This window comes from Ochotona curzoniae, unplaced genomic scaffold (genome assembly GCF_017591425.1).
Source record: "Ochotona curzoniae isolate NIBS_2020 unplaced genomic scaffold, NIBS_Ocur_1.0 contig_4501, whole genome shotgun sequence".
Lineage (NCBI taxonomy): Eukaryota > Metazoa > Chordata > Mammalia > Lagomorpha > Ochotonidae > Ochotona > Ochotona curzoniae.
Window position 1 is genome coordinate 7,384,962 of NW_024466307.1, and position 25,931 is coordinate 7,410,892.

The 25,931-nt window shown below is 40.8% G+C and overlaps 1 protein-coding gene across 1 annotated transcript in view; it reads left to right on the top strand.

Annotated features, from left to right (window-relative positions):
* ADGRV1 (adhesion G protein-coupled receptor V1) overlaps positions 1-25,931 on the top strand; it is a 366,107-nt gene that overhangs the window by 42,613 nt on the left and 297,563 nt on the right. Inside the window, exons 18-28 of the mRNA XM_040985862.1 lie at positions 279-405; positions 962-1,179; positions 2,248-2,991; positions 3,855-4,228; positions 8,505-8,681; positions 11,632-11,812; positions 13,349-13,551; positions 16,620-16,749; positions 19,234-19,314; positions 20,524-20,663; positions 23,896-24,505. Coding sequence (XP_040841796.1) covers positions 279-405; positions 962-1,179; positions 2,248-2,991; positions 3,855-4,228; positions 8,505-8,681; positions 11,632-11,812; positions 13,349-13,551; positions 16,620-16,749; positions 19,234-19,314; positions 20,524-20,663; positions 23,896-24,505 — 2,985 coding nt within the window. The remainder of the gene's footprint in view (positions 1-278; positions 406-961; positions 1,180-2,247; positions 2,992-3,854; positions 4,229-8,504; positions 8,682-11,631; positions 11,813-13,348; positions 13,552-16,619; positions 16,750-19,233; positions 19,315-20,523; positions 20,664-23,895; positions 24,506-25,931) is intronic.

Here is a 25,931-nt window from a genome sequence, read left to right on the forward strand (position 1 = left end):
ATCCTCCAAAAACAGGCACTATTGCACACTAAAGATACTTAGGTGTTCTCCGTTTCTCTGTATGTGTTTGTACACAAATGCAAGTCTGTACGCCTGCATATACATCACTACATGTATGTATACTTAGGGAAAAAAGAACAGTAGTTTGCAATTCTGTGTCCTTAACTGAAGAAATTCTTAGTGAAAGTTTCAAGTTAATTACAAACCGATTTTCAACATAGAAGTATGGATTGGATGGTGTTGGCTGTTCTGTGCTGACTTCTCAGTTTGACATTCAGGTGACACAGTAGTGTATCAGTATGGAATTGCCACAGTCATAATTGAAGCCAATGACGACCCCAATGGTGTGTTCTCTCTGGAGCCCATAGATAAAGCAGTAGAAGAAGGAAAGACTAATGCATTTTGGTAAGTATATTTGCATAAGGCATTTCAAAATGTAATGGTCTGTAAACATTTGAAATTCACCTATCAAAAAGTAAGCAAATATTATTCAAGAAAAACTTTGGAAACTTGGTCTGAATGGATTGCAAGCTTTGTTACGTCTTTAAACACGTATACAAGACTCCTTAGCTGAAAGTATAAATTCTTGCTGCCACCCTCACTAGAATCCCTACCCCTTTGGGTCTGATAAATTGAAATAACGTTAAAATTTTTAGGAAATCCTTCCTGTCAGGTCACACGTGACTACTCAGCCTCGTTGTTTCCTTTTGAGGAGTGTTGGCCAGTTGTCACTGGCATCAGTTTGCATTGTGCTTAGAATTACCTTCTGGTTTGAACTTTGAAGACCAAGGCTTTCACAACTGCTTCTCATTATCTGAAGTCCTGCTTCTTCCTGTGAAAGTTGTCAGTTGCTTAGTAGAATTGGCTGGTTGGTTGACTTATGGATGATAGAAAATTGATGTGTAATGGCACAAACTTATCAGTGTTGAGTTCACAACTGACATTTTTGGATTTTCCGCAGGATTTTGAGGCATCGAGGACACTTTGGCAATGTTTCCTTGGCTTGGCAGCTGTTTCATAATGGTTCTGTTTTGCTCCCTGGACAAGAGTTCTATGAAACGTCAGGGACTGTCAGTTTCATGGATGGCGAGGGAGCAAAACCCATAGTTCTGCATGCTGTGCCAGACCAAATTCCTGAGTTCAACGAGTTTTACGTTCTGAAGCTTGTCAACATCTCAGGTGCTGTGTTTGCAAGTTTTACTTTGCTACCAGCAGTTTTTATTTATGCTGTACTAATTAGAATTCTGTGGGAGTTGATGATAAAGAATGCAACTTCATGGTCTGGTTTTTAAATGTCAAAATACCTCTGTGGATGGAAGCATTATTTTCTGCATTTATTTGATCTTACTGGGTCAATTTTTTGGGTGCAAGTTCATATCCATCTTTGAAACTGCAAATGGATATGCCACGTTTGCTACAGGAAGAAAATCTAAGAACATTAATGTAAGTTCGGAAATAGTTATGCTGGTTTGAAGCTTGGTGTTTCTATTTTAACATGTATAGAAAGGGAGTTCGGTATCTTTGATTGCTGACAGGTCCTTTTCCGTTTTCCTCTTGAACTGTAGTCATGATTGTTGAACTCTTTAGTAGAGCCATTAAGCTTTTGAAAATTAAAAATGTTATCTCATTTTGGGTATAAATGTTATACCCAAGTTGGTCTTGCTGTTACAGTTTAAGCAATCAAGGTTCCCATTACTGCTTATTTTTTCAAGATTTAGTTGTAAGTCAACCAGAGAGTAAGAGCAAGAGAACCGCACTTTACTCTACTGACTCACTCTCCAGCTGGCTGCAACAGCCAGAGCTGAGTCAATGTGGAGCCAGGAAATTGATTGCAGTGTCCTATGAGTGAACATGGGCCCAAAACACTGGGGCTGGCAGCTGCTTTCCTGAGGGCATTAGCTGGGAGCTGGATTGGAAGTGGAGAAACTGACACTGCAGCTGGTATCTGAGATGCCAGCACCTCAGTAGCATTACCTGCATAACACAATACCAGTCCTTGTTTACCTTTAGTGCAGAAATGAAGCCTCTGAGTCATACCCTCTTCTTATATACCTACTTGAATATTAAGGTTAAACCAGTTGTATTTGACATTATATCTCTAAAAATGATAGTGTTATTCATTATAGTCAACAAATTATTATCCAGAAGCTTGTCTGCTTAAAGAAAAACCCAAACTACTCTTTCTTTGCCTTAGACTAGCAAATATTTCAAATTCTGGTTTCTCACTCATGACACATTCTCTTCTAGGTGGGTCCCCGGATGCTGGGGGCCAGGTAGCAGAGAGTAACCTTCAAGTGACAATAATGATTCCATTCAATGATGATCCTTTTGGCGTTTTCATCTTGGATGCAGAGTGCTTAGAGAGAGAAATGGCAGAGGATGTTCTCTCTGAAGACGACATGTCGTATGTGGCCAGCTTCACCATTTTGAGGCAACAGGGCGTGTTTGGTGATGTGCGAGTAGGTTGGGAAATCTTTTCCAGTGAGTTCCCTGCTGGCTTGCCGCCAATGATTGACTTTTTGCTTGTTGGGCTTTTCCCCAGCACTGTGCACTCACAACCACATCTGCGGCATCACCACAGTGGAACCCATGCACTGTACTTCAGTGGGCTGGCAGGTGCCTTTGGCACTGTTAATCCAGAATACCATCCTTCCAGGAACAAAACAATCACCAGCTTTACTTTTTCAGCTTGGGTGTTGCCTAATGCCAACACAAATGGGTTTGTTATAGCCAAGGATGATGGTAATGGAAGCCTCTACTATGGTGTAAAAATTCAAACAAATGAGTCCCACGTGACACTCTCCCTTCACTACAAAACTTTGGGTTCCAATACTACGTATGTTGCCAAAACAACAGTCATGAAGTATTTAGAAGAAAGTGTTTGGCTACACCTGCTGATTATCCTGGATGATGGCATCATTGAATTCTACTTGGATGGAAATGCCGTGCCTAGGGGAATCAGGAGTCTGAAAGGAGAAGCTATTACTGATGGTGAGTGTCATCTTCACAACCTGGATGTTGAAATTTGAAGTATCAACATTTTGATGATGTGTACATAATTGAAAAATACATGCCCATGTAGACCACATGTGAATTCAGGAGAGACAGAAGGAACTTCTGCCCATTGGTTCACTCCCCAAGTGGCCATAATGGCTGGAGTTGAGCTGATCCCGAGCCAGGAGCTTCCTTCAAGTCTTCCATGTGGGTGCAGGATACCAAACCCTTGGGGCCATTCTGTTTTCCCAGGCCACAAGCAGGGAACTGGATGGGAAGTAGAGCAGCTGGGATGTAAACTGATGCCCATGTAGGATCCTGGTGCATGCAAAGTGAGGACTTCAGCAACTAGGTTACTATGCTGGGCCCAATAATGGTTGCTTTTAATTCCATTTTTCCATAAAACTTTTTGAAGGCCTCATGTAAACACATCTTTGTGTATATTATGTAATTGCTACCTTTTCTGTCCAGACTGATCTTTGAAATACTAATGGAAGCTACTGTTACCATGTAGTTTGAATATAATAACCAGTCCCTTCAACATAGCTGAGTCACAGTGCTGATTGGATTAAATGGGTTCACTGTTTTGAAATTCACAATTGAAGATAGCCTTTACTATCTGTATACTGGTTATGAACCAGTATTTACCCACAGATTTTTTTCAATAAAATCATTTCTTGAATCGCTTGTGATACAGGCTGGGACAGTTGCAAATAACGTGGCATTTCAGCTCCCTTTCCATCCCAGGTCTGGGAATTGAGACGCAGGGCAGGAGTGGACAGCAGCGGCAGGTTCATAGGTTTGATTCAGGCTGGGATACTTGTGAACGGTGTAGCATTTCAGTTCCCCTTCCATTCCAGGTCCAGGAGTTCTGAGAATTGGGGCAGGAGTGAATGGCAGTGACAGGTTCACAGGACTGATGCAGGATGTCAGGGCCTATGAGCGGAAATTGACGTCAGAGGAAATGTATGAACTGCATGCCAAGCCGGCCAAGAGCGACCTGCACCCAGTTTCTGGATATCTGGAATTCAGACAGGGAGAGACCAACAAATCCTTCATTGTTTCTGCACGAGATGACAATGAAGAGGAAGGAGAGGAATCCTTTATTCTCAGGCTGGTCTCTGCATATGGGGGAGCTCGCATTTCTGAAGAAAATGCTACAGCACGATTAATAATCCAAAAAAGCGACAATGCCAATGGCTTGTTTGGTTTCACTGGAGCTTGTATACCAGAGGTAAGTAGTGAGATCGGGAGATCTTGGAATTAAACAGTTTATTGTTGGTGAATATGTTTTGGACTGGGCTTATCTGATAAATCTCCAGAAACTGACTAGAATCGGTAGTTTCAAATAGGAATTGCAATGGCTTGACTCTTTGGAGTTCACTGAATGACCTTAAGGAGCTTGTAGGAGTGATAGCAAGTGGGGGCTGGTGCAGTGGCAGGTTAAACCTCTGCCTGTGAATCTGGAATCCTGTGGGAGCACTGGCATGAATACTGGCTGCTGCCCTTGAAGTTAGCTTCCTGCTTATGCCCCTGAGAAAGAAGTGTGTTGTCAGTACAGGTGTGTTTTCTGTCCCCTGTACCCACCTGTGAGACCCAGAGGAAGCTCCTGACAGTCTGCTAACTTGCTGGAGCTGAGTGAGTCTAACAAATGGATCCATAGCATTTAGCTGTAAAGTTGATGTACTTCGAAGAATGAACAATTCTATTGAAAGTAATTGATGTTGCCTACTGATTCAGATATTAGGTACTCTAAATTGAATAATAGAGGATCTAGGAAAAGTTCACAGAAAATAGTTTAACATTTTTCCACTGGACTGACTTATAATTCCATTTCTAAGACCTTCATGTCCACTGTGTATACAAAGCTAGTCAAGATTATTGTTGAAACTTCATAAAAATACTTGTGGAACATACATAAGTAATCACACCGTTCTTCTGTGCTGGGTGTAAATGACTTCCTTATTGGCCCGGGGAATTTATTAGGCTCCTCTACTGTCCTTATCAGTTCTTCCTAACATGTTAGACTCGTAATCATCTTAGCTTCCCATTCCGTAAGGTGAGACCTTGAGCTAACCACTTCACAGGTGTTGTGTTAAGCAACAGCTTGGTATCCATAACACCACACCTGGGAACAGGACTCTCTGTAACCTGATTCTGACAGGACTAGGAGGATGTACATTTAAATCAAAATGCGTAACAAAAACATGGAAGGATAGTGCTTCAGTACCCACGCCATAGGGCTCATTTGTACAAATTGGAATGCCTGTCAGGAGTGTTGCATTGCCCCTTTAGCTCTTTGGTTTGAGAATCGTGAAATTTTCAAATGGAGTTTTTTAACGTAAAAACTAGAATATCACAGATGAGTGCTACAAACCTGTAACTTAAATGTTTACCTATAATGACAATTATTTAGATATTCACCATTGAACTTCTGCATTGAAGTTTATGCATGTTTCTGATAATCCACGCTATCTATACAGCAGTTAACTCCTACAGATTGAAAATAGAAAATCCTCAATGCCTTGAAGTCTCAAAAATTTAAATAGTAAACTTTCCATGATTTTATTTGAGAAGTAGAGTGATAGGGGAAGGCAGAGACAGAAAGATCCTTAATCTGCTTGTTTAATACCAAAATGCCCACAATAGCCAGGGCAAGGCCAGGTCAAAGCCAGGAACCTAGGATAAGACTTGAGCTGGATTTCCTATGTGAGTGACAGAAATCTTAGTACTTGAGCTCTTCCCCTGCTGCCCTCTTACCCCAGGGCTGAGGGTGTGCTTGCAAGATGAAACAAGAGCAGAGCAGCTAGGACTCAAATGAGACACTGGGATATGGGATACGAGATTACTAAGCCATGGCACAGGATGTTCCTACCCAAATCTGACTTGATTATTGACCTACTGTGGGTGTAAATGACCACAGTATGAATGAACAAACATTCCAAAAATACATGAAATCACATCTAAGCCAAGCATATGGGGTGTATGAAACATTTAAATTTGGATATCCTCCCCAGTTGATGCTTGTGCAAATGTTTCCAAATGAAACACTTCAGAATTTTGGATAACTGGTACTCGGAGTTCCTTCATTAGAAACATTTACTGTCCCCACCGAGTAACTAAAGCTAAGACAGAATCTCATCAAATGTCTGCCTGAGGACTTAAGCAGTTACCAGTATTGATGGAATATTAAACTATTAGATTTTTTTTTGGTGGTCCTAAAATAAGGGAATTTGAACCTCAGTATTGATTTCTATCATTGTCTTTGCCCTTGTATCTTTAATACCATCAACTCTAGTTTTTTTTTTTTCCCAATGTTTTATCTTTTATTTTTACTTAAAAGGCAGAGTTACAGAGATCTTCCTTCTGCTGGTTCACTCCCCAAATGACCACAATGCCTGGAGCTGGGACAGTCCAAACAAGGAGCTTCTTCTGGATCTCCCACATGGGTGCAGTGACCTAAGGACTTGATCCACTCCCTGCTCTTGTTCTAGGCCATTAGCGGGGAGCTTAGTTGCTCTTATTAAAGTGCCATTTTTTGTTAAATGCCGAACTGACAACTTGCCATCAGTTGGATTTGGGTAGTTGGCAGGCATTTAATGAAGATGAATAAAGGAAGCTCTGACTTCAAGAGAAAACGTAGTTGATTTTTTGTTTGGGTAAAAAATTTAATCTTTCAAGTGACAATCTAAATTTGGAAGCATTTTTATCTGCCAAACTGAGCTCAGCTGTTTCTTGGCGTGTAGAAACCTTTCAGATAAAATTGGTAGCGTTATTAAGCAGTGTGATTCTGTATAATGAGTATGCTAACACATTTGGAAAATCCACATGACTTAGCTAAGATTGTCCAAATAAGTTAGCAAGCCTTTTAAATGTTGCATTATTTGAAGGAACGAATGAATTGGCAGGGAGCTGGAGTCAGGTGCCTGAGGCAGAACTTGAACCCAAACATGGTTGTGTGGGACCCAAAGTCACAGCTACTGGGCTGAATGACTGCTCCATGTCAGAACCTCTGAACGTTGGAGGTGGTAGAGGTATCCTAAAGACCCTTTGTTGATGGTATCAAGTGTTCACATTTTTCATCAATTTTTTTTCCAGTTGCATTGTCAGGAAGCTGGGTTGGAAGAGTAGGTGGGACTCAAACTAGTGGTCACAATGGGGTGCTGGTGTTGTAGACATTGGCACTGTGGCCTCATGGTTTAACCAGTCTATCTTATCATTTTGGTCTCAATTTTTATAGTAGACCTCAGGTTTTGCCTCTTTCCTCCACAAATCCGTATTCAAGGTGGATTTTCGTTGAAAGCATCCAAGATGGTCTCCAAGATGCTTGATGTTTGAAGGTTCTTCCCAAGATGGGACTTCGCTGAATTTAGCTTTTAAAGTATTAATTCATAAACTTTTACAGAAAGTTTGATCTGTTCTGAATCCATCTGCACATACTTGCCTTGGATACAGATAGTGGGCTTTCTGTCCCTTTTAACCATAAACGGTACAACCATAAACATTCGCATATGGCTTAATTACCTCTTGTATATTGATGACTAATAAACTTATGATGTACAATCTGTTCTGTCTTTAAAGTTCTGGAACCATTGTTAGTTTCCATCTTTTGGACTCTTAATAGACTTTTCCAAATGGACGTCTGGTAAACTGAGCTCTTTGTCAGCAAGTCTTGGGTTTCACGCCATGATTAGAGGAGGGAAATTTCAAGCTTGCTCTTTGCAGATTTCCCTGTTTGATCTGGGGTACTGGCAGGGGATGGGCTACTGCTTCCCCCTGCCCTGGTCCGGGGCGTCTGAGAAGCCCTGGGCACAGCTGGCAACATTCCAGTTGACTTTATCTGTGAGGTAGAGGAAAGAATGGCCTGAACCAGGGACTGTGCTAACTGGTGGGCATAGTACTTGGGGGACAGGGCAATACTTGGGAGAAAGAGGAATGTGAATCCACCACAGGGAGGCAGCATTGAGTAGGACCTGGATAGGCAACAGGTCCACTGAGGCTCTGCTGCCTGTCAGCCAGGCTCTTCTCCCTCACCATGTGGCCAGCAAGAGTGATGCTAGGGGGAGGTTAGCCATGGTTTTCAGTGTGAGCTCTTCCTGACTAGCACTTGCTGAACAGCTTGTTGCTGCTGAATAAACGGCAGGCCACACAGACCAAGCCTAAGCAGTCCACAGTGGACCCTGTTAGTTGAATGCAGACAAAGACTGTGCCGTTTCTTTTCAAAGTGATCTGCATCACCATGAACTCTACGTGCCATGAGCTGGGCACAAAGCAGATGTTGATGAAAGTGTTGTATGTACACAAGATGATCATTACTTTCTGACTTGCAAGGATAAATAATTGAAATGTACCTTAACAGCCCCAAACCTGAGCAAATGTACACAGACTGTTAAATCTCTTTCAAAAGGTAGAAACCTGTGAAACTCAGCTGGAAGGATTTTGCGTTCATCGTGGTTTTATCCCTGCCGTCGATCGGTGTTCACTTACACACGACTGCTGCTCTGTTTCAGGTGGCAGAGGAGGGATCCACGGTTTCCTGTGTGGTCGAGCGCACTAGGGGAGCACTGGGCTACGTGTATGTGTCTTACACCATCTCGCAGATCGAAGCCAATGGCGTGGCTTACCTTGTGGACGATTTCGCCAATGCCAGTGGAACCATCACATTCCATCCTTGGCAGAGATCGGAGGTAAACCTGGCCACCTTGGTGTCATGAAAAGCTTCCTGAAAAGCTTTTCCTGAAGAGTTTGCAATAGAATTGCTTCATGGCATCTGGCTATTTAGGCAACGTACAATATTTGGGAGTTTAGATCTGTATCATGGTAGAAGACATTTTTAAAATTTACACAAAGAACAATCGAGTATTTTGAGTGAGGTGTGTTAGAATTTTATCTGTTCTTTAATATCAATGTATGTGACACAGCTTGCAGGTGTTTAAGTGAACTTTCTGCTATCGACGCAAAGCAAAACAGGCTCTTAATGGTATACTTCCTGTCGGACAATAGACAGCTCAAAATTATAACCTCATTGTATTTGCTTTACATTTGGAGAAATGCAGTAATTTTTTTCTATTCAGAAAAAGATTTTTAAATAAGGACTTTGGATTAAACTGCATTATGCTTAACAGGTAGTTCACAAACAAGGAAATGAAATCTCTTGCCTTTGCCTTTCAAATAAAGTAAGCATTTAAAAAGATTCTCTTAAGAAATGCCAGTAGCTTGTAAATTACTAGGGAAATGTAGCAAGTTAAGACTTGCAAACAATAATCAACAACCTTATAGAAAATTTTTTAGAAATCTAAAGGTTAACTGAAAGTTCAAAATATTCAAGTTTAAATACTTCCAACTAAAGAACAACCACATATTGATTGGAGGAAGAGGAAACAAAATGTCACAGATCACATTCAACCTCTGACTTGTGAAATCTCTAGAACAGCCACATCAGCTATGAAGAGCTCTCCAGGTGCTTTTGGGTCCAGTGGCCAGTGTTTGGAGCCTGCATTTGGGTTCTGAGTTGGTTACGGGTGGGTCTCGCCTTCTTTCTGGAAGTAATCGGGACACCTCTTCTGTCCCTCTCTCTGCAGGCTACGGGAGCCTCCAGCCTGCACCTGCTGTCATCAGAGAAACCTGAAATCTACCTTTGCCCTTAATCTTTTACTCCCAGTGATGGTTCAAAATTCCATAGTGTCTTGTGGTTACCTCCTATCCTATCCTCTTGCTTCTCTCCTTGCTCTGCTTTGTCTGTTTTGCTGTTGTCCTTGCTCTGAATCAGAACTTGTGTTTTGTCAGTCCCCCACTTAGGGTTTTTCAGTAGATGCTCATTCTTGCTGGGAAGGAGATCCATGTTTATGGTGATCTCCAGTCTGTCCTGGCTGCTCACCAGGCTGACCTTCTCAGGCCGTAGTGTGAGTACATGCCTCTGCCTGCCATCCCCCTTCCTGTCCTTGTACCTGGTCAATGGCTTTGGCTTGAAATGTCCTAAGTAGCTGTATTAAAGGAAGGGGGGTTGCTTTTCAGTTAAAATTTTGACTGAGCTTTTGTAGAATGTGAGTGGGTTGTTAGTACTTAATGTTTTTTTGAGTTGGTAGTAAATTCCGGAGTGCTAAGATTTGTTGTAAATCTTCCTTGTAAAATCCCAAGACTGGGCATGTTGGGCTTTCCTGAACAGGCTTTGGATGTGTGTGTGCTGCCCTTTCTTGCCCCCTCTCCCCCATTATATCGTGTTAGGGAATCTCTACTATGAGGCTGATAATACGGCTGTCTTTGGTACATGAGTGTATATTATATAGATTAAATATCATGTGACGTGAGTAGAATACTTTTACAAGATGTGACTGGTTACTACTTGCCTTAGTCTTGCAAATTGCTTAAATGCAATACCTTAGACCGGGTAATTTATGAGCACGATAAAGCTATTGCTCACAGTTGCATTGAGTAGGCAGTCTGACATCAAAGTATTCACAGTGAATCCATGTTTGTGGAGTCAGTGTTTTCTGTTTTATAGATATGTCTTTTTACTATGTCCTAACATGTTTTGGAGTAGAAATAAGGCCTGCCCCATTTAAATGATTTTTTTATGTATTGTATTTAAAAGGCAGGCCCATGCATGCATACACAGAAGGATGTGCCATTCACTGGTACATTCCCTGTAGTTGCCAGAGCTGGACCCGGATGCAGCTGGGAGTCAGGATGTGGCCCAAATTTCCCAATGGAGTCAGCTGTCACCACTGCATCCTGGCAGTAGGAAACTAGACTTGAAAGCAAGTGCTGGGCCTGTGAACTAGTCTAATTGTCCAAGGGGTATTTTACCCACATTGCTGCACGCATGCTTGCCTCAGGCTTCCTTCCAAGTGCAGTAATGCCGTTCAGGAGGGCCCCACTTTGAAGATCTGATTATCTCCCAAAGTCCCTGTCTCCTAATCTGTTTTTTTTTTTCTTTTTTTAAATTTTATTGTTTACATTGTATTATGTGGTGCAGTTTTATAGGCGCTGGGGATTCCCCCCACCCCTCCCATACCCCTCCCCCCATGGTGGATTCCTCCACCTTGTTGCATAACCATAGTTCAAGTTCAGTTGAGATTCATTGCTTGCAAACACATGCCTAGCATAAAGTTCAGCGTCTTATTGTCCAGATAAGTTCAGTGGCCTCTTGGGGAGACCTTCTCTGGTCTGAAGGTAGGGCTAACAGAGTAAGGTTCATCTTTGAGGCTGACTGTCGCCATAGGGATTTGTGGGAGCAGGAGTTGGGGGTAGGCTGCTATAACACAGCCATTTAGATAATAGCAGCATCCATTATTGCTTAAGGAATTAATCTAAGATCTTTATCTGTGTATGTGTATGTAATGTTCAAATCTGTTCACATCATGTTAGATAGTAACTTGAAATATTGAGCTTTTTTATTCAATTATTTCAAACATGTAGTTGTAGAACATTTTCAGGAGGCACAATGTAGCGTTTCCATACATATGTATAGTGGCAGCTGAACGAACTAGACAATGAGCTTTTACATTTCCTGATATGTTCTAGAGGTCTGCAGCCTAGCAGCCTCTCTTCTGGCTCTTCCTACAGGCTGTTTAGTTTCTCTCTGGCATCATTGGTGCCCTCCCACTGCCTGATGCCTCTGCGTGTTAACATTTCCAGGTCCTGAATATACATGTTCTCGATGATGACACTCCTGAGCTGAATGAGTATTTTCGTGTGACTCTGATTTCTGCAATTCCGGGAGATGGAACAGTGGGTTCAACTCCCACCAGTGGTGCCAGTATTGATCCCGAAACGGAGACTACGGATGTCATGGTCAAGGCCAGTGACCAGCCATACGGTAACCTACTCCTCTCCCCCCAAGGGTGCTTGGTGTCTTAAAAAGCCTATTCAGTGACTTTGTGTAAATGCTGAGTTAAACTCAGAACCCTGAACTTCTGAGCTCCTCAGCTTCTATGCTGCTGCTTGCTGAGCAAGTGCCCATGACAGGAAGTAAAGTGATAGATTTCTGAGATTCAGTGGTCCATGTTTGGAAGCTTTGCAGGAGTCTGAGATAAAACCGTTTGTGATTATTTGTGGCCATAATGTTTCTGTAATTTAAAAAGGATGGTTATGTTCACATTTGAAATATTTAGTTCGTATTTTACTAAGACGCAAAGTGAAGAAGTTATCACATTCATATTTTTATGGAATGTTGAAAAATCAGTTTCCATAGTTGGTGAACCAGCATGGTTCCCCTGTAAAGGATATTTTCTGTGTTGAAATGGTGTTTCTTGCCCGAGAATAAACCAAAAGCATCACTTGAAGGGGGAAAGAGGAAACCTAAGAATCAAGTCTTGTTCCACAGTTAAATTCTAGGAAGAATTGTTACAAATGTTGACGAGGTTCTAACTTCAGTTCTGCTGTAAGTTAGAGCAGGAATTAGACTGGTTATACATGAGGGAAAAAACTTGAATATGCATTTGAAAATATCAGTACTCCTTTTATTGATAATTTAAATGCAACAGGTTTTTAAGTGATGTGATACTGTATGCAGATGTGAGTCTTGTTTATAGAATCAGATTTTTGAGAAATACACAATCTATAAAAAAGACAAAGAATGTCATTCTAAATTGTAACATTGCCAGACCATATAGACATTTTGTGTGAGAAGTGTTATGCTCAAATCCATCCCAAAATATTTTCTGTATAAAGTTCATGGAAATTTGATGGGGGAGGTATTTGCATAGGTTTTATGGCTCAGTGGGTTAAAATGCAACTTAAGGGCCTACAAACCCATATCTGAGTGCTGGTTCAAGTCCCAGATGCTCTACTTCTGATCCAGCTTGTCGTATCCTGGGGTTCAACATGTGGTAGTTGAGGCTTGTGGGTCCCTTCCACCAAATGAGGTAAGGGATGGAGTTCTGGGTATTGGCTTTGGCTAGACCCATTCTTTGTTACTAGGGTATTTGGGGAGTATTTGATCTCTTTTTCTCTGTCCACCTGAAATACACAGAAATAAAAACATTGTAAGAAAAGTGGTTCTTTTAATACCTTCATCCCATTTCAGAGTGCTTGAGTCATGAAATGCTGCTTCTGGTTCCTGGTAGTGGTGATTGTGCAAGTGGTTGGGTCTCTAACACTCGAGTTGGAGACCTGCAATGCAACGCAATTGAGGGAAACTGGTCTCGGGTTCCCTAACTTTGGCCTGCTCCAGCCCTGGTGCTTGCAGACATTTGTGGCAGTGAACTCGTTATATGGTATTCCCGCCCCCAGATATATTTCAAATAAAAAAATCATTTTTCCTGGTGATAGAAATGATTGTGTAAGATTGCTTAGATGCCTAAGAAGTTCACTGGCAATCAGAAATGGTTTTCCATGCGCTGTGTCCCTGCAGGCCTGCTGCAGTTCTCCACTGGGCAGCCACCTCGTCCTGAGGATGCCAGGAGCCTGCCTGCCACCAGTGTACCACATGTCACTGTGCAAGAGGAGGATGGGCAGGTCAGACTACTGGTCGTCCGGGCACAAGGCCTCCTGGGGACTGTGTCTGTGGAATTCAGGACTGTGTCTGAGACAGCATCCAGTCCTGGGGATTACCAGGTGAGCCTCCCCAACCCTTCGCCACCTTTTGAATCTGTTCCTGCCCTGGTCGAACAAGCACAGTCCTTCTGGAGGATGGAGCGTCAAGTAGCACTGCTGACTTTCTGGCCTTTTTAAGTCTCTGCTTACTAAGGTGCCTTGGCTCTTTGAATACTGAGATTTAAGTAGCTACCGTACTGATTTCGCTTGTGTCTTGGACTTGAGCCAAGGCTTCCTTCCTCTTGTTTGAATCTTACAGAATTTTGTCGGATGTACTTGAAATTGATACTTTTTAAATGTATTATATCGAAGGTTCATTCAATAAGCAGAATGGCAATTGAAGTGAAATGTATGCTCATGTCCTATTGTAGCTCTCACTTTTCTGTATGACAAGGAGTGTAGTACTTCAGCATAGTCACAAAAGGGTCAGGAATTTGGGACTGGGCAGACTTGGGTTCTCATGGATGATGTGTGGTCTGGGGAGGCTTACCTATTTTTCCTGTATCCCAGTTACCTTATCTGTAGGGATGGCTCATGCTGGACAGGGTCACCCTGAAGTTAGATGGCAATGCTGTGTCTTGTATGCATGTGGTTCTTGGGTTGGGGGGGCGATGCATACAGTACCCCATGATGCTTGTTCTCACCAACACTACTCACGTAAAACATTGAAGAGATGCTTGTTCCCTCAGCTGTGCTTCCCAAGAAGGCTGTCCTATACATTTGTTTGAATTTTTGTTTTCCTATGAATCTTATCTTTTTCCTCTTCTGCCTGAAATAACCACTCAGTGGTAGTGGTTAGTAATTGCATACACTTGTCTTCTCAATCCTTAAAAATCTTGGCTGCTTGAGTTCAATTTAATCATCTAGTTAGCCAAGTTTTTCCAGCTCTTTCTTTCCCACCCTCTTCGTTGGATAAGGCGTGTTTTTATTTACACTGACACTGTCTTTAATGCTGTTGATATGCCACATTTGTGACTTCACATCTTGCCTTGGTGTTACCTTTGCAGTCTCTTAAACACTTGAGTCTTCCCATTGAAGGTCTGTAGCTTGTAACTTGGGAGTTGCCAATCTTGATAAAACATCTACTCTTAACACTTTGCTGAGAGCTGTCAGAGGCACTGTGTCAGTTGGAACACTGCCATTTGCTTGTCTGTTTCCTTTATTCTGTCTCATTTTGCATTCTTCCCTGGTCTGTAAGAAGAGTGTGTGTGTGGGGGGGAGGGGGGGAGGGCTCCTATGAGTGTTCCAGGTACAAGGAGAGGCAGAGAGGTCATGTCCTGAAGAGGAGACCACTGTATTTCACACATCCTTGCTCTTATTCTCCTGAGCCAACTTCCTGGTGATTCCCACCCTCCGGACTGCCTCCCAGCTTTGGAGGAAGAGCAGAGCACTGCTTAAAAGCACAGGTGGCCAAGGGTTTTCTCTGGGTAGTGGAGGATGGCTTTGCTGGCTTTATGCCTGCTTCTGAAGTTGAAGGAGAAAAGTAAATGAAGGCAAGGCAGCTGCTGGAGATGGGTAAGAGTGTGAGGGGAAGTCCCCAGGCAGCCAAGAGCACAGGTACCACGAGTGCCTTTGGAATGTGGACCACTGGATGTGCTATCGGAGGATGAGGTAGACAGGGACTGGACTGGTCAGCATCTTAGGAGTCATGCTGTATTCTGAGCTTTTTCTGTGTTCTTTAATCAATCAAAAGGTATTAAAACATTTCTAGACGCTCCCTAGGCTGAACAGTGGAAAATGCATTAGAAGGTACAATCCTGGGAATGACTGATCTGTAGAGCAAGTGTCTTAGGCTAAGATATGAAGACTATGTGAATAAAATAAGTAGGTAAGCTCAAATAATCAGGAATTAAGATACACTTGAGGATTGTGTAGTGAACATAATAAAGTAGAAGGGGTATTCACAAGGACTTTTTGGTGTCTGGTGTAGGCAACATGCTACCGTACATTCTAGTGCTGTGCAGAGCATTGGATAAGGCATAGTTGCAAAGGAAGATCTTGAATTTTACACTGGCGGAAGTGGTAGAAATTTCAAAATGTGCAGTGTACATCTGGATACTAAAGGTGGGAGATACAAATTTGGAAGTGGAGAGCACATATATAGTATTATAAGTCTAGGGTGTATTAGCCCTTTCTGGACAGAAGTTCTGTAGAGTCTGATGTGTGGTTTTTGGTAATCATAAGTAAAATGTCAAAACTGAAAATTTGACAAGCATAAGCTAGAAAGGCGGCGAGAATAATGGGAGTGTGTGATACCATGAAACACAGAACCAAGACATGTTTCTGAAAGTAGAATGGCTAGGGTTCTGTTTGAATTATTTTTTCATTATATAGTTGATATCACATCTAGAATGTTCTCCCTGGAGTTAAAGAAAAAAAAGTAATTTGATTTTTAAGCCGGCACAACTGAAATGATACTTAAGCTGGCACAGGTTTGGCAAATACTGATCAAGTGAACTGGTACTTGGTTCCCTCAACTTACCTTTAATATCTCTTGGTAGTTATACAAGGTGAAATATTGTTCTTACAGGCAAACACTTATAGAACTAAATTTTATAGTTTTGATATTTCTAACTTGAGGGAAAAACTTGCATAAAACAACGGGAGAAAAAGCTTGTTAATTCTGATTTTTAGATAACTGCTTTGACCACTTTTCTGGAGGGAGATGTATGTTACAGTAGATAACTGATTGTAATCGAGGGAGGATGATGCCTGATGGACTAATAGGAAATATTGCTTAGAGATTCTGGGAATGAAAATGCTATTGGTTTCTCAGTTGTTTTAAATGTATTTGCTTAAGGAAATTGCTGTCATCACTGAAATCTTTAGGAATTGATGGATGTCAAATATGAGGGTTCGTTTTTCCTTGACTACTGTTTGGATGAACAAACAAAAAAAAATCTGTTTTCTAGCTTTAAAATGCTTACTTAGAATTTATGTTGTGAATTATCCACTATTTTCAGTGACATTTTGTCACTTTTCATTTTTGCTTCTGCTGTTTCAAGCAACCTGAGGCATGGAAACCATACGATTTTGCAGACTGACAAACAGTACCATTCTAATGGACACATCTTTGATTTGTATTTCAGAGTGTTACTGGTATGCTAGAATTTCAGCCTGGAGAAAGATACAAGTACATTTGTGTCAACATCACTGACAATTCTGTTCCCGAATTGGAAAAGTCTTTTAAAGTTGAGTTGTTAAACTTGGAGGGAGGAGGTAAGAATGACCTCTTCCCACGTTGATGATGTACTCTGTGAATTAACCATACTAGTTTCTCTTTCAAAGGATGAGTCAGTGGCTCTTGGAGAAAGCCTGATAGTTCATTTTTTTAGATTAATGCTAGACAATTTCTTAGTCTTTTTTTTTTTGGCCAAAAAAATTTGCATAGTTTAAAGCCTTTTATAAATTAATATTCAATTTATAATTTCATTTTTTACACTTCTATGAGGATTGCTTAGTTCTAAGTAGCATTATTTTTTGTGAATGTCACCTGCACTGCCCCATTCATTGCTCATGGACCTTTTTCTAACAGGTACGCTTTTTCGAATCAAATACTGAATTACATTAAATCAAATTGTGATGTCAAATGGATGCCCTTAAAGTTCTTTCCTTGCTTTTCCAACTCTTATAGTAGCTCTATTAGAGCTAATTGTATAAAGCAAATGAAAAGTCCTTCTAGATAACTTATTTTGAGACAGCTGTCAACAAAAACCGGTTAACAAAACCATATCCTCTGTTCTGATATTCAGAAAGTATCAATCAGCAAACATTTTTGGACTCAAAATCCATTTATTGGGAAAAATCACCCATATTAAAAAATATTAGTTAGCCCATGTAGGGGTAGTAACGTTTTTTTTTTTTTTGCAGACTTAAGGTGCTTGATAATCAAATGCTCAGGAAGTAATAATAGAATACATGTGACCACTTCTGACACCATGCCAACAAATGAATATATGTGATATTGACTCTTACCTTTAGAAGTGTAAGAAAGTAAGAGCTGTTAAGGAATTCCTTAGTCTCTACATTATAAACCCTAGTAGTATTATATCATTATCATTAAGTCCTCCAAAGGGAAAGATGGGCTAGAATGGCTGTATCAAATGTGTCTGTTTAATGTGGGACTTTGGGGTGAGTATGCAGAGTTGAAAAATTTAGGGAAGATAAAACCAATGGTTGGGAACAGGAACACGAACAGCCCAAACCACAGCTTGGAATGCAGAGAGCAGTCAGTGCACTGCATGCCCATCTTGTTGGTGTGGCAGGTGTAAGTATGTTATTAACTTGACAATTACTATGTACTCCACACAAGCTGCCCCTTGTATCACCTGTGACTAAAAGCATAACAAGAAATGCTAGTGACCATTGTCTTAGATCAATTTATAAATAGATATCAGATGTTTGAGACACTGAGCAGAGCAATGTAAGATAATTGGTGTTCAAATGAATATTTATGATTTTCTTAGTTTCTTAGCAAAAAGTGCCAGAGAGCTGTGACAAAAAGAAAGAATGAAGACACAGGCCCAAACTAAGGAACTAGTGCCTAGGGACTGTGCACAACGTGTGAAAGTGTATGATGGACTATACTATTATGATATAGGGGAAAACTGTGTGGGGTGATAAGGGGAATGGAAAAGGTAGGAGAAATCCCTGAACTCTATCATGAAACTTTAAAAAGAAATATATGAAACTAATCTTCGATGTCTTAAGGGGTGAAGTGCGCTAGCCACAGCATGGGTAGGTGTTTCATACTGCTGGAACTAGACTCAATTGTTACTGAAATTCACATCTTTTACTTGTGAATAAGACAGGAGAAAAACACTCTGCTGGATAGTTGTTGGAAATCCATTTTGCCTTTTAAGATTCTCAGATGACTTCAGGTGCTGGGTTCTGTAAATTGCTCTTTGCAAGGATAAAACAGGAGCAGAGACGATCTGAATGCAGCTTAATATTCAAGGATATTGTTAGAAGCACCATTAGATCTTGCTTTTCTTTCCTTTCTCCATTGCCATCCCTGCTGCCATCCTGCCTTTGAAGATAGTTGACATACTAAGGATGTAAGATCCCTTGTTACAACTGCTTTGTCTTTATAGTATAGACTGCCAAGGTTCTTTGTTTCTTATCCTCAACTTTTCCCTGTTATGTTCACACAGCTCTGTATAAGGTATCAATCCTTTTATAGGTGAGTAAATTGAGAAGTCAACAGATCCAGTGGCCCCTGAAGGTTTCACAGCCAACATCTCTCATGGATGGGGCCAAGCAGAATTTTTAGACTCTTTGTTTAGGGCCCATTTCATCACGACTTTTATTAGGTTTGAAAGGAGTAAATTTGAATATGGAGATGGAGAGACATTAATGATGGTGTTGACTTTATAATCATGGTAATTTTATAAACACAAAATAGTTTATAAATGTTTCAAGTGTTAGGAGGCAACTTGCACTGCTATAACTAATGAAAATTTAGCAATAAAATTGGTGTAAATGAAACAGATCAATTAGTTTGCCAAAAGTATTTCCTGAACTGTGAGTTTTTGATAAACGATAACTTGTTACTGGTATGAATAATCCTTTAGGTAGGAATTCTAGGGAAGAATGTGTCATTGGTTGAAGATTACTTGACTTTCTTTGTTTTTCTAAGAACTCTCCATTTTCTTGTGTCAATGTGTGTTGTGTGTGTTGTGTGGGTTGTGTCTCTTTACCAAGTAGCCGAACGCTTTAGGGTTGATGGCAGTGGTAGTGGTGATGGGGACGTGGAATTCTTTCTTCCAACTATTCGGAAACGTGGTAAGCAGCTTTTCAAGGTCATTTATGATGCACCAATTTAGTTTTAACTAGTTTAAATAGATAACACTACTAACCCTTTACTGACACTTAAAATTTATAGATCCTTGACATACTTTAGTTTATTGACCTTTTCAATTATATAAGCAATTTAATGAAGTTTTTTTTCCCCCTATACTTCAGTTCCCCAGCTAAAAATGACCAAGTCACTGTCACATCCTTTCTGGTGTGAACCTACTGAAGTTAAATACTTTGCATAGATTTTACCACCTAAAAAATTTAGGACATTTGTGTTTTCAAGTTAATACATGACTTTGCATATCAAGAAGATCATGGGGCTTAAATGTAGCATTTAATCAAAATAAATAGGAACAGAAAATGAGAAATTCAATGAGAAAAGTCATTAGCAGAAAGAGTCTTGAAAAAATGAAGGATTTTGTGATTCATATGTAAACATGTATTGGCATTTAACCCACATGCTTTCTTGCATATATGAAGAGAATACTTGGGATATTTCCCCCTAGAAGCAAAGTACTTACAGAGCTTTTTCATCATGTTACCCTTTGAGTGCCTGAACTCATGTTCCCATCTATCTCATTCCTTTCATCTTTGTCTCACCTAAAACTGTAATTCTTCAGTTACTTAGAATTGTTTTCTCTGTAGACATTCATGTGACATAATTGAATGCATTTCTTAGAGGTTTGCATCTTTAGTTGGGGGATTGGATTGTTTTGAGAAATAGACCTGTGCTAACATTTGGTAGAAAATAGGGACTGGAATAAGTGCACATAGGGAATGAAAGGTGTTTTCTTTCAAGTGACTGACACTGTAGGGAAACCTCGGTTTCATAAAGGTTGGAGTGATTTGGGCTCCTGTTCTCTGGAGGTCAGTAAAGGTCGTGGGAGACCTTCCTCACATCCTGCGGGTGGGAGAATGTCCTCTTTCACACAGAAAAGGAAAAGCAAGTTTTCCTTATTCATCTCCAAGAGCTTGTGCACCACTTGTGTGTCCCATTGGTGCCAAAGCCGAGGAATGTCATAAAGGCATGAAAATGGGTGGCAACCACTTGTGTCTGCCTTTCTTTCTAAAACAAATTAGAATGTCTCCCATGAATGGAAGGGCTTTTTTCAAAATGCCCCTTGGTTTTGCCTTTGGTTTGTAAATTACTGATTAACATTTTTTTCCCCCATTTATTGGAACTTGTTCAAGCAGCCAGTCTAGGAGTGGCTTCCCAAATTCTAGTGACAATTGCGGCCTCTGACCATGCTCATGGCGTGTTTGAATTTAGCTCTGAGTCTCTCTTTGTTAGTGGAACTGAACCAGAAGATGGACATAGCACTGTTGTGTTAAATGTGAGTATTTTGATCTTTTCATTGCTTAATACCTTCTCTTTTAATTTTCCTTAATGCTTTACGAAGTGATAAGAATATACATATCTTTTCTCTGTAGGTGGAAATGACGAAGTCTATTGGCACAGGCAATATAAATTAGTGGTTTGAAAAGTTAAAAAATTACCTGTTTGGCATTTATCTAGGTCAGTTTTGCATTTGGGTTTATTTTGTCATTAAGAGGACTTCTGATTCATAATGGGATATAATGAATGAGTATTTACATTTCTTTTCACTCATATAGTGTGCTGAAGAACGTGTCTGAAATGAAAATGACTGAATACAACAAAGATGGGCTTTTCACTCCTAGTGTGCATCCCAGGAAGCTGTTAGGGGAACTCTGATTCAGTCACTAGGGGCAGTCAAAGGGGCTACATCTCAAGAATGCTTTTGTCTTCATGAAAATAAGCAGGGAGGCCAATGTAGGTTATCACAAAAGAACAAATACCATATATTCTCTTATATAAGGAAACCAACATGGAAAATGTAATTCCAATAGTCCAATCCATACTGTTCCTTGATTGTTTGCTTTTTTAGCTGTATCCCATGCGTTTTGATGTTTATTTCAGTTTGGTTCATTCCAAACAATCTCTTTTCTCTAGTCGAATTCATCACGGGCTCATGAATTATACGATGGCATCATTTTTTCCAAGAGCAAAAACAAAACAAAAAAACACTGCATTCTAGCTCTTTGAGCTTCTTGCAGTGATTTCCATGCCTGTTCTCACACTTTTATGGTCAAAGCAAGTTCCAGGAAGAGGTCTAATATCAGTGAGCCAAGTGCAATCTAACCCTGAGTGTCTTCCAGACTAAGAATCCAAAACAACATGGGAATAAATCTATCTGGGATGATTTTGTATATACATATATTCTACTTTGTTATATCAGAAATCAAGAAATTCCATTCTCCAGTAACTTAAAGGGGCTTGGCGGATGCTCTCCCAAACCTTATACTAATGAGGAAATACCTCAAACATAACCTGTTTAATTGTGCAGCTTATCAATAAGCTATTCTGGAGGAAACTGAGAAATTGTGGAAAGAAATGAATTAACAGAGGGCCTGGGACAGTAACCTAGCAGCTAAAGTCTTCGCCTTGCATCCACTGGGATCCCATATAGGTGCTGGTTCTAATCCTGGCGGTTTTAACCGTACTTCCCATCCAGTTCCCTGTTTGTGGCCTGGGAAAGCAGTTGAGGATGGCCCAAAGCCTTGGGACCCTGCACCGTGTGGGACACCTGGAAGGGCTCCTGGCTCTTGGCTTCGGATCAGCTCAGTACAGGCTGTTGAGGCCAGAAGTGAATCAACAAATGGAGCATCTTCCTCTTTCTTTCCTCTTCACTGTAGATCTGCCTTTCCAATAAAAATAATTCATTGTTTTTCAAAGATTCAGTTAACAGAAAAGGCTAAGCTTCCTACAATTGCTAGATAATTTTACTTTGGGATAACTTTTGATGTGTGCAAAACAGATGTTATTCTAGGAATTCTTTTTGGTAATGTTAAAGTGTTTAAATTTGCATGAAAAGCAGATAGGTGAAGGAGAAGAGACAGACTGTCCCTTGCCTGTCTGCTGGGCAGAAGAAGCCAGCAATGGAGTCTGAGTTCCTGTTGTAGATGGCACGGATCCTGGTATTTGTCCCAAGGGTGTGCAATAACAGGCAGCTAGATTCTAAGGATGTGGGCCACACATTGTCACACGGTATGTGGGTGTCCCAAGTAGTGAGTTAACCGTGATACCACACGCCTGCTTCCTAATGGAGCCATTTTTAAGCTTTGCATTCTTGTCACAATGCGACTAGTAAAAACATTTCTTAGGTGTAATTTATTACTCCTGGGGTCAAACAATTTTGTATTTTTTGTATTGGACAGAAAATAAAAGTAAAGATAATGTGTTTTAAAAATGAGTCTAGCTTTTCAGGAAAATGTCTACTCATGAATTCCAATGAAATTTACTGATTTTGAAATGAGTGTAAAAATTTTCATGCATATATTTCAACTATTAACCTTGTTTTCTTCTGAAATGAATTATAGCTTCAGTAAAAATAGAGCAATAAGGCCAGCCAGTGCGTTAGCATAGCAGGCTAATGATCTGCCTGTGGTGCAGGCATCCCCTATGGTCATCGGCTTGAGTCCAAATGTTGCATATCCAATGTAGCTGCCCTAATGGTATGATGAAGCAGAGTAGGATGGCTCAGAGCGTTGGGAGTCTGCACCCATATAGGAGACCTGGAAGAGACTCTTAGCCCCTAGTATAGGATGAGCTTAGCTCTTAGTATTAACTTCCATTTGGAGAGTGAAGCTTTCTGTCCCTCTCTGAGCTCTTTCAAGTAAGAGACAAGATATAGTAGGGCTCAATTAAACAGCCTAATGGCTAAATCCTTGCATGCTCTGGGATCCCATATGGGTATCAGTTCATATCCCAGATGCTCCATTTCTCATCCAGATCCCTGACAAAACAGCAAAGAATAGCCCAAGGCTTTGGGACACTGCACCTGCATGGAAGATCAGGAAGCTCCTAGCTCCTGTGGCTGGATTGACTTAGCTCTTGCCATTGCAAGCATTTGTTAAATGAAGCAGTGGATGTAAAAATCTTTGCCTTTGCTCTCTATATGTGCCTTACCAATAAAAAATAAGTGTTTAAAAATATAGTACTAAGTTATCATTTTCCATCAATTTGTGGATTCATGCAACAATTATTTCTTAGAGATGGAGACTTAAAATTATTTAAAAGGCAGAGTTAGAAAGATGCAGAGACATCTATTGGTTCCTTCTCCAAATGGCCACAATAGGGAGAGCTGGGCCTGTCAGAAGACAGAAGCTTCTTGGGGGTTTCCCACATGGGTACAGAGGCCCAAAGACATGAGCCATTTTCTGTTCTTTCCTCAGATCATAAACGGGGAAGTAGATCTGTAGTGGGACAGCCAGGACAAACTGGTGGCTGCATGGGAGTGTGGGATGCCAGCGCTGCAAGTGGAGCAGCTTAGTCAACTCAGTCATGACTTTGGCCCCAACACTCTCCATTCTGAGCATGAAAGGTCTTTAAAGGAGGCTATACTGTGGCCCCACCTTCAGTAAGAAGTCTTGAGCACACACTGACTTAAAATTAAATTCATTATATTGTTACATATTTGTCACCTTGTAAGCCAATGGTTTTTTTCTCCCTAAAATAATTTATTCTCAGTGTTTTTTTCCTTTTAGGTGATGAGAAGCCATGGAGCTCTGTCTCCAGTGACTTTGCATTGGAGCATAGACTCTGATCCTGAAGCTGATCTTGCCTTCACCTTTGGCAATGTCACTTTTGACATTGGGGAGACGAGTGCCAATATCACTGTGGAAGTGCTGCCAGATGAAGAGCCAGAGCTGGATAAGGCATTCTCCGTGTCTCTCATCAGTGTCTCCAGAGGGTCCCTGGGAAGCCACAAAAATGCCACGCTCACAGTTTGGGCTAGTGATGATCCTTATGGTGTCTTCATGTTTTCAGAGGCAAACAGACCTATGAAGGTTGAGGAAGCAACCCAGAATGTCACCTTGTCTATCATCAGGTTGAAAGGTCACATGGGAAAAGTCAGAGTTTACTATGCAACGCTGGATGATACAGAAAAACCACCTTATTTTTCACCTAACATAGCCAGAGCAACTCAAGGAAAAGACTATGTGTCGGCCTCTGGATTTGCTCTTTTTGGAGCTAATCAGAGTGAGGCAACTATAAATATTCCAATTTTGGATGATGATGAACCAGAAAGATCAGAGTCCATGTTCATTCAGCTACTCAACGCTACATTAGAAGAGAAAGTACAAGCTCGTACAAGTAAGTATGTTTTTGTGTTTAACCTATTGGAGACCACAGTATGAAGACAGTGTATTTGGGGTGTAATAGTGTTTAGACAACATTATGTACTTTTTTTAAAAATGTTTTTATTGGAAAAATATAAACAGAAGGATAAACCAAAGATCATCTGTCTACTGGTTCACTCCCCAAGTGGCCGCAAGGGTTGGACCTGGGGCAATCTGAAGCCAAGAGCCTGGAGCTTCTTCTGGGTCTCCCTTGCAGTTGCAGGGTTCCAAGACTTTGGACTGTCCTCAATTGCTTTCCCAGGCCACAAAGAGGAAGCTGGATGGGAAGTAGTGCAGGCGGGACATAAATCGGTACACATATGGGATACTGGCATATTCAAGGCAAGGATTTAGCCACTAGGCTATATGTTGGGCTCAGGATTTTCTAACTTTGAAATCTTTTTTAAAATTTATTTTTGTTAGAAAGTCAGATTTACAGAGAGGAAACATCGAAAGATCTTCCACATGCTGGTTCACTGCCCAAGTGGCCACAGTGGCCGGAACTGAGTTGATCCAAAGCCAAGAGCTAGGAGATTCTTCTGGATTTCCCACACAGGTGCAGGTTCCCAAGGCATTGGGCGTCCTTGACTGCTTTGCAGGCCATATGCAGGGAACTAGATGGGAAGTGGGGCTGCTGGAATTAGAATCGGTGCCATATGGGATCCCAGAGCATACAAGGCAAGAACTTCAGCTGCTAGACTACTTACTCACCCCTGAAGTCATCTTAAGAGTTTGTAAGACCGTTGGATTCAGGGCATATTTTTCCTTAGTCATGTTTTTACAGCTCCTATTCACAAATTAAATTCAGGATTTTTTTATGGTAATGAATATGTAACTTAGTATCATTGCATGTTGTAGCTTCCAGAGCATTCTTTAATATATAGAGTTCAATAACAGTTCTAGCAACAAATCGGAGCCTCTTTCATCTTACTCTGTGGAAGTTTATTCTGCTATTAGAAGCACTCTCTCCTGGCAATGTTAACAAGCTATATAGCAGTAAGGTGTGAAAAATGCATTAAGTCACCCTTTGGTTTTCTGGGGGAAATACTAATTCGGAAATAAGGATGAGTGAGGATTGGCTGACCTTGGATAGGTGTGGAGCAGCAGCTTCGACTGGGATACATGGAGCATTCCTGGTTGGCAGGGCGCAGTGGGCCTGTAGGAAAGGATAGACTAGATACTGATTATGAACAGGACTTGTGTGTGTGGAGCTGAAAGCAGTTTTGTAAGTTTGTAAGTTTGTAAGTTTGTAAGTTTTGTAAGTTTGTAAGTTTAGTTTGTTCATTAGTGCTGTCTCACCTAGAAACATAGAACTCCAGAAAAATAACTTTTAAAGAAAAATCTGGTTTTTGAATAAGGAAATGAGGAACCATGGGATGAGATTGGTGATGTAAATTTAG